A 12369-nucleotide genomic window follows, 5' to 3' on the forward strand; every position below is an offset into this window, starting at 1 on the left:
AAGAAAATCAAATCCATAAAATTATCATTTAAAATAAAATTTGATTCACACAATGTATAAGCACAACTTTTTACCAAAGTGTCACAATGTCAGGACTTGGAAAGCTGTGTTCACTTTAATCCCTAGGCGCCGAGTGCACGCAAATATCAGTCCTCTCAACCGGCATGCCTTGGCGCCAAGCAGCCATATATTAGCGTACAATCGCACTGATAGAGCCTTGCCAAGAGCGCACCCCCTGCATGCTCCTGAGACAGTTACTGGCGGCTAATGGAAAGCTCCCGATCATGTGATCGCCATGACAGCCAATGATGGCAGTAACATGACCATAAGCCCTGCCCCCTGGCATTCTAAGCCCTTTAAAGGGGTCAGGAAGCGTCGGCTCAAAGGAGTTATGCCCCGTACACACGTGCAGATTATCTGAAGACTTTTGTCTGCAGACTTACCAAAACCATATAATATGAGGTCAAACCTAAACACTTTCAATTTGTATGCAATCCGGCAGGCCCTTGCACTACATAGAAAAGGTAAATCTGAAGACAAAAGTCTTCAGATAATCTGCACGTGTGTACGGGGCATTAAAGAGAGCAAGTTGAAACAAATCTGTAAACGTGAAAGCATGTTTCTTTTTATGTGGAAATATTAACGCTTTCCAACCAAAAAAATTCTGGTATGCAATAATATCACTGGAAAAAGTAAGCACAACACAATTAAGGACATTTAATTAGTGAGTAAACATATAGATGTGTCTAGAAGCATGTATCTGCCTATGACATAGACAAAGACATTTATGACTAACTGGCATTTATAGTGCTACAAAAGGGCTCTACTTTCGGCTTCCAAATATCTTAGTCAAGTTGATCTAATTATTTTAGGGAAACCTAAAGAAATAAAGGCATCAGTATATATTTTGTACTGCACAAACTAACTAAAATAAATGACACCATCATTGGGAATTCCACTGTAACTAATATCTGAAATTAATTTGTCCTAATAACCTGTTATATGCAGTAGAAAGGAGTATTCTTACTTTGTATCAGACTTTTATGTAGAAGGACTATCCTCGCTGTCACCAATTATACAAATCAGACCTCCTTTTTTATTGTCACCGTGCAACTGCTCTGCATGCAAGCAAAATCAGTGGCAAAATTGATGCACATTTATAGCAAAAAAAAAAAAAAAATGTAATTTGCATGTGAAGCACTTTCTAAAGTATCCTCATAATACATAATTTTCACAATACAAACAATAAAACCTTCTGCTTCCACAGTGGAAAGTATCAGAAGCTAAAGCACAACTTAGTTTAGTAGTAAATGATTATTGCTTAAAGAAAAGCAGTTTAATTGTACTTCATAAAAAGCACACTTAAGTGCATGGACAACACATCAAAATGCGATACAAAATAGTGCCCATCTGTTCTTGTGTTACTGTGCAGTATAAAAATAAGTTCATGACCTCAAGAAGTTGAACTACAATAAGTGCAAAGTGTTCTGACAAGTCCCTCTGTCACCTGCATTCAACTACCACTGCATTCTGTGATGAGGTTGAAAGTGATGGTTCTGCTAAGGTCAACATAACAGCTGCAGTAACAGAATTTGAAGATGGTGATGAAGACATTGTGGAAAGGACTGCACCTGTTAAAAAAACACAAAAAAAAAAACACATATTAGCAACCCTAAAGGAAAATAAATAACAGTGCCAACAGTTAGTGCAGTGCTCTAAAAATAAATGCAGATGGTACATAGTTTCATAGTTAGTGAGGTTGAAAAAAGACATCAGTCCATCAGTTATAATACAATTCAATACTGGAGGTGTTTATGAGGGATTATAATCTAAAGGGATGGGCAAGTGATACAAAACACATTAACTGTAAAGGATGATCTGATGGAGAAAGTATAGTGGTGATGAGGAAATTCAAAAGCATGATGTTGAGAACAGCGGAGAGGATGGTTTTCATGATATTTTAAGATAAGACTGGTAATGTAGCTTAGGGCAGAGTTGTGAATGGCTTTGTATGTTGTTGTTATCATTCTGAATTTTATTTGTTGGGTGAGCGGAAGCTAGTGGAAAGACTGACAGAGAGGGATGGTTGAGAATGAATGGCTGGTTGGGTGGATGAGTTTAGCAACAGCATTCATGATAGGCCCTGCTTGTCCGCACATTTTGTGCCCCCACAGCTCCTGGGAGAGTTGCACTTCCAGCCATACCCAGCAATTTATATCAGCATGTACCAGTAGATCTGAGCTGCATTGTAAGTTGACAAGGTTTGGTTTTTCTTCTCCTTTTCAATACTACATTATTTTGGCATTCCTTGTTATACATACATATATCTTTTGCAGATATACATCCCTACTTGCCCCTGATAAAGTGGAACACAGTCCACAGAAACTACTCTGGTGCAATTCAGTAATATGTATTGACAGCCATACTATACAACTGTTTGCGCAATTGTGCGACCTTATAAACACATTTCAGCTCATATCGACAATGTCTGTTATGCAACATATTTTTCTCTATTTCTGTCATATGCGATGTTCTTGTCATTACAATAAACATGTTTCACATTTTAATTGGGCGTGTCACACATCACATTTAACCGCTTGCCGACTGCGCACAGTATATTTACTGCGGCAGTCAGCCCCGGCCAGGCAGAGTGACGTAGATCTACGTCGATAGCCTGTCACCGGGTTTTGAGCCAATAGCGGGCGAGCGCGTGCCCGCTGAGGTGCACGCCCGCCTCGGCTCGTTCACAGAGGAATGCGAGTGTGTGACCGGCGGCCCCGATGTCCGCCGGTCACACTACGATCGTCGGTAGAGCGGGAGAAAGGCGGGCGGCTTATGTAAACAAGCCGCCTGTCATTCTCCCCTGTGTAAAAATGGAGATCAGACGGTTCTATGTAGAACCGTTGATCTCTGTTTTTAGAATAGGAGACATGTCCCATCACAGTTAGAAACACGCCCCTAGGACACACTTAACCCCTCCCTCTCCAATACAGTTAACCCCTTCCCTGCCAGTGTCATTTTTACAGTAACAGTGCATATGTATAGCACTGATTACTGCAGTAATGTCACTGGTACCCCCAAAAGTGTAAAAAATGTCAGTCAAGGGTCCGATCTGTCCACCGCAATGTCGCAGTGCCGCAAAAAAAAAAAACACCAAAAATGACAAAAACCTTTGTTAGTAAACGCGATAACTTTTGCGCAAACCAATCAAAATACACTTTTTGCAATTTTTTTAACAAACATATGTAGCATAAAACAAATTGTCCGAAAATGTTAAAAAATTTTTGATTTTTACATTTTTTTGGGGGGAATTTCATATAAAAAAAAGTGAAAAATATTGTTATTTTTGCCAAATTTACGCTCTTTTTTTGTTTATATAACAACCAAATACCACCAAAAGAAAGCTCTGTTTGTGGGAAAAAAAGGACGTGAAATTCGTTTAGGTACAGCGTCGCAGGACCGCGCAATTGTCCGTTAAAGTCACGCAGTAAAAAATCGCAAAAAACCCCCTGGTCAGGAAGGGGGTAAAATCTTCCGGGGCTTAAGTGGTTAAAGTCTCAAACTCTCCTCTCTCTTTTACTCAGAATAGGGACGGAGGGGCTTGGTTCTATATCAGCTTTTAACCATTTAACCACTTTACCACCGGAGGATTTTGCTGTCTTACGTCCAGGCCACTTTTTGCGATTCGGCACTGTGCGACTTTAACTGACAATTGTGCGGTCGTGCGACGCCGTACCCAAACAAAATTTACGTCCTTTTTTTCCCACAAACAGCTTTCTTTTAGTGGTATTTGATCACCTGTGCGATTTTTACTTTTTGCGCTATTAACAAAAAAAGAGCGTAAATTTTGAAAAAATAACAATATTTTTCACGTTTTTTTATATGAAATTCCCCCCCCCCCCCCCAAAAAATGTAAAAATCAAATTTTTTTTAAATTTTTGGCCAATTTGTTTTCTGCTACATATTTTTGGTAAAAAAAATCGCAATAAGTGTATTTTGATTGGTTTGCGCAAAAGTTATTGCGTTTACTAAGGGAAAGATTTCTGTCATTTTTGGTGTTTTTTTTTTTTAACGAGTAATGGCGGCGATCTGCGACTTTTTTTCAGGACTGCGACATTTCGGCGGACAGATCGTACCCTTGACTGACATTTTTGACACTTTTGGGGTTACCAGTGACATTACTACAGTAATCAGTGCTATAAATATGCACTGTTACTGTAAAAATGACACTGGCAGGGAAGGGGTTAATTTTATTGGAGAGGGAGGGGTTAATGTATGCCTGGTGCTTACTGACATGTGTGGGGGGGAGGTGACTGAGTGACACAGGGACAGATCGCAGGTTCAGCTATGCTGAACCCTGCAATCTGTCACTGCCTGTCACTTAGGAGATCCGTCCGCTTTGTTTACACAAGTGGGCGGATCTCCACACTCGATTCCCCTCCCCTGGCCCGACTCCCGCTGTGACTGAACACAACGGGAGCGAGCCTCCGGCGGCGACGAGCCTCCGGCGGCGCGCGCGCCGCCCACAAGGGGAGGAGTCCAGCGACGTAGGTCTACGTCACTGGACGATAACGAGCCACATTGCTGCAGTAGCAGCAATGTGAGCAGACGGCAAGTGGTTAAAGTCCCGATAATCCTTTTTGTTTTGCTATGCATTTAGAGATGAAGATGTATGACCATGACCAATTTTTATTACTGCCTAGTAATTTTTTGATTGTCCTACCTTTATGGCCATCACCTGTGTTACAGACCCCCTTCAAATAGGTGGTGTCTGACACATCTTACTTCTATATCAGAATATATGTCCATTTATGCATATCATATATGCTGTATTGTTTCTATGCAAAGTATTGTTGTTTATGTATCTGTACTGCTGGGTTGCCTGGTTATTTCCTCTTCCCGGGAGCTACGATGCTCACCGGGACGCCTCCCACCCCCCTTCTCTGCTCCGGCGCAGGTGTGTGGGCGGGTGTTTTCCCGCTGAGCATCGGCGCCACACCCGCGCCATGACATCAGTATGGCGCTGACGCATTGGCTGCACCTTCCAACCCGGTGTGCTCAAGGGCATCCCTTCGGAAGCGGTTTGCCACAGGCCATTCAGGACTGCAGGTCTTAGCACATGCAGCGTGGCGTTGGGGGTACAGTGTGGATCTACTTTGGACACAGATATGGCACCTTTTCTTCTAAGCAGCGGATTTTTACTCTTTCACTTGGATTCCCTGCACTTGTAAGTCACTCTGCCTAATCCATCTATATCCTTTTTTACTTTGTTTCTTTTGGGACCTTTTTCTTCAATCTTTTCCTTCATTTAGCACCTATTTATTTATTCGGGTTCTATCCTTACTTGCTATGTCCCAGCACCATTTTACTTCAACACTCTTTGCACGCTTCTTTTTGGAACCTGCCTTTATCCAGACATCACGCTACGTATATTTATAGCACAACACACTGTTATGTGCATATATTCATGTACTCCTCTACTAGACTAACCCGGTGGCCAGTGGCGGCTGGTGCTCAAAATTTTTTTGGGGGGGCGCAAACAGAAAAATCGAATAGGCATTGCTTTGCGGCAAAAAACGCTGCAAAAAATTGCATGACTTTGAGGTCACAAAAGTGTGAAAGGGACCTTCAGTAATCAAAGTATAGTGTGCCCCCTTCAATGCAGAGTGACCACAGCATGCCCCCATTCAATGCAGAGTTACTACAGCGTGCCCCCATTCAATGCTGAGTTAGCACAGCGTGCCCCCATTCAATGCAGAGTTAGCACAGCGTGTCCTAATTCAATGCAGAGTTAGCACAGCATGCCCCCATTCAATGTAGCATGCTCACAGCGCGCCCCCATTCAATGCAGAGTTAGCACAGCGTGCCCCCATTCAATGCAGAGTTAGCACAGCGTGCCCACATTCAATGCAGAGTTAGCACAGCGTGCCCCCATTCAATGCAGAGTTAGCACAGCGTGCCCCTATTCAATGCAGAGTTAGCACAGCGTGCCCCCATTCAATGCAGAGTTAGCCCAGCGTGCCCCCATTAAATGCAGAGTTAGCACAGCGTGCCCCCATTCAATGTAGAGTTAGCACAGCATGCCCCCATTCAATGTAGAGTGTGCACAGCGTGCCCCCATTTATTGCAGAGTTAGCACAGCGTGCCCCCATTCAATGCAGAGTTAGCATAACGTGCCTCCATTCAATGCAGAGTTAGCAAAGCGTGCAGAGACCAGTGCACTTACCTGATGCAGCGGCGGCTTCTCTTCAGTCCTCCGCGTCTCCCGAGTCCTCCTCCTCCTCCTTGGCCAATCAGGAAACGGGTCTCGGGCCTGCTTACTGATTGGCCAGAAGGAGGATCCCTGTGACAATAGCGAATATTGTCATACAATGGTTGGGCCTGGGGCGAACTGCTCTGCGCCCGGGTCCACCCTTTTCTGAAGCCTATTAGAGCCTTTGGCTCTAATCACGTGCTTCAGAAGAAAAAAAAAAACCATTGAACTCCATGCGTCCGGCGCCCCGCATGCAGATTAGGGGGCCGGACGCATGGATGGGGGGGGGGCGGCGCCCCCAACGCACCGGCCGCCACTGCCGGTGGCTATAAGTCTTTCACCATTGATTTTCATTTTACAATAATTTTATTTTTATTTTATACATTCATTTTCACACCTTTTCCTAGTTTTTGCCATTTTTCGTGCCCTGCTTGTCCGCACATTTAGTGCCCCCAGAGCTCCTGGGAGAGTTGCACTTCCATCCATACCAAGCAATTTATATCAGCATGTACCAGTAGATATGAGCTGAATTGTAAGTTGACTAGGTTTGGTTTTTCTTCTCCTTTTCAATACAACATTATTTTGGCATTCCTTGTTATACATACATATATCTTTTGCAGATATACATCCTTACTTGCCCCTGATGAAGTGGAACACAGTCCACAGAAACGCGTCGGGCCTACTCTGGTGCAATTCAGTAATATGTATCGACAGCCATACTATACAACTGTTTGCGCAATTGTGCAACTTTATTAACGCATTTCAGCTCATATCTATAATGTCTGTTATTCAATATATTTTTCTCTATTTCTGTCATATGCGATGTTCTTGTCATTACAATAAACATGCTTCACATTTTAATTTGCCGTGTCACACCTTTTATTTAAAGTCTCAAATTCCCCCCTCTCTTTTACTCAGAATAGGGATGGAGGTTCTTGGTTCTATATCAGGTGCCTCATTTAAAGTCCAGACAACCCTTTATGTTTTGCTACAGGTAGGCCAATGAGGAGGGAGTTGCAGTAGTCAAGGTGAGAGATAACCAGGGTGTGAATTAGAAGCCTTGTGATCTCGATCCAGTGATGTGCACGAGAGCAGAGGCTCCTCAGGGGCGCTGGGTCTGGGGTGCGCACGCAAGCCGCTGGCATTCTGCTCCCGCTGTGATTGGATACAAATCAGCGGGTCCGGCGGACCTGGTGTTTGGCGGTAACCTGTGATTGTTCGTGAGAGAGGCAGAAAGATGGTCTGCCTATATAAACAAGGCAGACTGCCGTTCTGTGAGAGGGGAAGATAGATATCTTGTGTTCTCTGTTTTTCCCCAGTCAAAGCAGCCTCCCCTCTAGTTAGAAAGCACTCCCAGAGAACACATTTAACCCTTTGATCGCCCCTGATGTTAACCCCTTCCCTGCCAATGTCATTAGTACAGTGACTGTGCATTTTTTTAGCACTGATCACTGTATTATTGTCAGTGGTCCCCAAAAAGTGTAATTTAGTGTCAGATTTGTCCCCCACAATGTCGCAGTCCAACTAAAAATCGCTGATCACCGCCATAACTACTAAAAAAAAACAAAAAATAAAAATTCCATAAATCTATCAGTTTGTAGACGCAATAACTTTTGCGCAAACCAATCAATATACGCTAACTGGGATTTTTTTTTTTACCAATGTAGCAGATAATATATTGGCCTAAATAATAAAGAAACTTGATTTTTTTTTTTTTTTTTATCGGATGTGTTTATAGCAAAAAAGTAAAAAAAAAATGTTGTTTTTTTTTTCAAAATGTTCGGTCTTTTTTTTTATAGCGCAAAAAATTAAAACCGCAGAGGGGATCAAATACCACCAAAAGAAAGAAAAAAAGGATATAAATTTTAATTGGGTACAGTGCCGCACAACAGCGTAACTTTCAGTTAAAGTGATCCGTATCACAAAAAATGGCCTGGTCATGAAGGGGGGTAAAAGCTTTTGGAGCTGAAGTGGGTATACAACAAAAATTCTACAGTTAAAAGTACCAGTGCTCAAAGAAGAAAAAAGTTTTATATCTTTTTGTTAATAGACTGAGTAGAAAAGAAAACTGAAGCAGTTAAGCAAGATTAGACAAGATTTGAATAGTGATTGGATGTGGGGCTGAAAGGAGAGTCAAGAATTCAATCTAGTACTCTGGCCTGAGGTGAGGAACTGACAGTTGTGCCATTGATTTTGATGTAGAAGTAATGAACACAGAAAGTTCTTTGATCCATCTGTGTACTTTTATACAACAAGCTTTATTGAGGCATACTAAATGCATATTCACCATTATTCCAGAGCACTGTGCCACGGCCGTGACTCCTGTGCACATGCACGGGAATAAGATCATCGTGGCTCTGTCATTCAAACGTCCGGAGCCCACGAACCCATTAGAAAGATCAGGTGAAGATGGAAGCCCTGTCAGCAGGGATCCCTTCTACAGGTTAGTCTGTCATAATGTGCTAGTATGCGGTGTATACTATCACATTATGACATTAACTTGCAGGGTGCAGCTTTTTTTCTTTTTAAAAAGTCTTTATAACCGATTTTAAGCTTATTCTTAAAAGTATTGGGACGCCTGCCTTTACAGGCACATGAACTTTAATGGAATCCCAGTTTTAGTATGTAGGGTTCAATATTGAGATTCAACTCTTCACAAGGTTTAGGAGTTTGTCTATGGGAATGTTTGACCATTCTTCCCGAAGCACATTTGTGAGGTCAGGCACTGATGTTGGCTGATAAGGCCTGGTTCACAGTCTTCGCTCTAATTCATTCCAAAGGTGTTCTATCGGGTTGAGGTCAGGAGTCTGTGCAGGCCAGTCAAGTTCCTCCACCCCAAACTAGCTCATCAATGTCTTTATGGACCTTCCTAGAAGAGTTGCAGCTGTTATATCTGCAAAGGGTGGGCCAACTCAATAATGAACCCTATGAACTAAGATAGGGATGCCTTTAAATTTCATGTGTGTGTGTAATGCAGGTGTCCCAATACTTTTGTCAATATAGTGTATGTCCTAAAACTATACTAATGCAGAAAAGGCTAACTTTGACAGCCATCATCTCAATCTTAAATGCAAGCCAGTCACAAGGTCTACCGTTTTCATTTACTTTTTTAATAAATGGGACAGAAAAAATTGTTTAACATTGTAAATTTTCAAGCATAGACTATATTTTCCATTTATACATACTTTGCTCTAACATACATAAAAATGAATTATTGAAAGATGAAGCACATGAAATAGAACACAGAATCTGTGTGTTGCTAAAAACCCTCTTTCAACTCAACTCAACTCTCCTTGTGCCAAAAATGGACCATCGTTGGCTGCTGACACAATGTTGATTATTACCAGTTGCCTACATTCAGCATCTTACACACATCCAAAAACCCCCTCCTTTGTACACAAGGCATCTCCTGTACGTTCTGCAGTTTCTTATCTCCCCTGTTCCCTGCCATGCACAGCCCATGAGACCTTGCATTGACTTTTTAAGAGCAGGTGTTTTAAGTAGCCTTGTTAGATTTGAAAGTAACCCCTTTTTTTGTATGTGTACACTATTCTCCATGTTTCTCCCGTGAGACCTGGTGTCTGAAGAAAAAGGAACTCCAACCCTATGACTGGGAGCCAGTCAGAAGCCTTCCTCATTGAATGAATGATCACTCTGACAGCCAATCACAGTGAGCATTCAGGGTAATATTTGTAAACCAAAACGAAAGTAACACACTAAGCTGTCTTATCTCCCCAGTTCCCTGTCAAACAACTCTTAATTAACCAGGACATGCTCTTATTTTACTACTTAACCCATTCATTTCAACCCGTATAAGCACTATTTAACAGTTTTATCTCATGTCCCATGTTTCTATTTTAAATTATTTGTTAGAAAATTTGTTGGATTTACTGTTAAAAAATATGTGGTTTAGCGTATATCTGTTTTATTTTAAATCAGTAAGAACTTTTAATTTTACTGATGCATTATAAGAAAAATGAAATACTGTATGTGTAACAAAAAAAAATTCCTTCCTTTGTAAATAACTTTAACATGCTTTGTACTAAAAATATAATTTTAATGCTGCAGTAAAGAGAACAAGCAGCAGAATAAAATGTATGATTTCCCCACAGTACACAGAATGGAGCAATACATAATGAGAATGGAGGAACAACTAGCCTTCAAGAAGGACACAAAGTTCATATTCATATAGTACATGTGGAACACATTTTCTACTTCCAGTAAGCTTTAGACCCATTTGTGAGGCCCATCACTAAAAATCTATGCTACATTGTGGAATATTCTATTGTCCTCAGCAGGAAACCTTCCTCTCATTTTTCTTTTTCTTCCACCCTGCCTTTCTTGGCTCTCTTCTTTCATTTCTTTGTTATGGATCACCTAAACCTTTATTGGTCTTTTTTTGTCCTCCTGAGGTTCATTACACCATGGCATTCCCAGATTTCTCCTCAAAGTTTTTTTTTTATCAATTGGAGGCACAAGAGACCAAACACATGAAATGATGAAGAAACACAAGAAATTTGTATTTTGCTGTGAATGGTACATGAATGCACTGAAAGAATACAACCACGCAGGTGTTGTTGAGGTGCTAATGCATTTATTGTTTATTCTCTAAGCAACTTTGACACGGCAAGAACAGGTCACACATTGTACTGTATCTTAGAGATTTTGCAATGTTAGGTTGTCTTTTTTAGGGTGTCTTCTGTAAATGATCTTGATTCAATGTACCCTCAGAATCTTGTAAAACCTTAAAGCAATTGTAAAGTCTAATTTTTTTTCAAATTAAAAATAACAATCATATAATACTTACCTACTCTGTGGCAGTGGATTTGCACAGAGCAGCTGGGATCCTCTTCTTCTCAGGTCCCTCTTCGGCTCTCCTGACCCCTCCCCTCCTGTTGGGTGCCCCCACAGCAAGCAGCTGGGTATGGGGGCACCCGAGCAGAGTCACAGCTCTGTGTGTCCATTCAGACACAGAACTGCAGCCTGGCCCCACTCCCTTTCTATTCTCTTTGGCTGACTGACTTTGATTGACAGCAGCAGGAGCCAATGGCGCAGCGCTGCTGTCTTTGTCAATGAGGAGGGGAGTCTCGTACTGCTGGGACACTCCTACAACATAGCTGGAGCTAGAGGGACCTCAGGTAAGTGTTAGGGGGGCAAAGGGGGGCTTCTATACACAGAAGGCTTTTTATCCTAATGCAGATGAAAAAAAACTTCTGCCTTTACAACTCCTTTAATACTTTAATTTGACTCCTAAAAATAAGATCCCAAAATTATTGCAATGTGTGAGGGGATACCCAATATGTCCAGTGTAATAAGGGTCTGATGTATACTTGTTCATCATAGTTATGCGTAAATGTATTGAGTGTGCATTATGACTATTTAGATGTGTTTTGTGTGTATATTGAATGTTGTATTTTTTAAGTTTACATTTATATTAACACTTTTTTTTAAATTATTATTATTCAACTATATTACCTTCAGCAGGAAGCCGAGAAGCCTCTGAGTGAACATATACAGTATCTCACAAAAGTGAGTACACCCCTCACATTTTTGTAAATATTTTATTATATCTTTTCATGTAACAACACTGAAGAAATGAAGAAATGACACTTTGCTATAATGGAAAGTAGTGAGTGTACAGCTTGTATAACAGTGGAAATTTGCTTTCCCCTCAAAATAATTCAACACACAGCCATTACTGTCTAAACCGCTGGCAACAAAAGTGAGTACACCCCTAAGTGAAAATGTCCAAATTGGGCCCAATTAGCCATTTTCCCTCCCCGGTGTCATGTGACTTGTTAGTGTTACAGGGTCTCAGGTGTGAATGGGGAACAGGTATGTTAAATTTGGTGTTATCGCTCCACTCTCTCATACTGGTCACTGGAAGTTTAACAAGGCACCTCATGGCAAAGCACTCTCTGTGGATCTGAAAAAGATTTGTTGCTCTAGATAAAGAAGGTCTGCTATAAGAAGATTGCCAAGACCCTGAAACTGAGCTGCAAGAAGATTGCCAAGACCCTGAAACTGAGCTGCAGCACGGTGACCAAGACCAACAGGACAGGTTCCACTCAGAACAGGCCTCGCCATGGTCGACCAAAGAAGTTGAGTGCACATGC

The 12369-nt window shown here is 41.5% G+C and overlaps 1 protein-coding gene across 2 annotated transcripts in view; it reads right to left on the bottom strand.

Moving 5' to 3' along the window:
• Positions 1-1177: 1177 nt before the first annotated feature.
• Positions 1178-12369, bottom strand: part of LOC309549293 (AT-rich interactive domain-containing protein 4B-like) — a 239794-nt gene continuing 228602 nt past the window's right edge. For both annotated transcript variants that reach the window (XM_082249444.1, XM_082249443.1), the window contains one exon: positions 1178-1631. In XM_082249444.1, the coding sequence (XP_082105570.1) occupies positions 1504-1631 (128 nt within the window). In that variant the 3' untranslated portion in view covers positions 1178-1503. The remainder of the gene's footprint in view (positions 1632-12369) is intronic.

The sequence above is a fragment of the Pelophylax lessonae genome (genome assembly GCF_965119305.1).
Source record: "Pelophylax lessonae genome assembly, chromosome: 3".
NCBI classification, from domain to species: domain Eukaryota; kingdom Metazoa; phylum Chordata; class Amphibia; order Anura; family Ranidae; genus Pelophylax; species Pelophylax lessonae.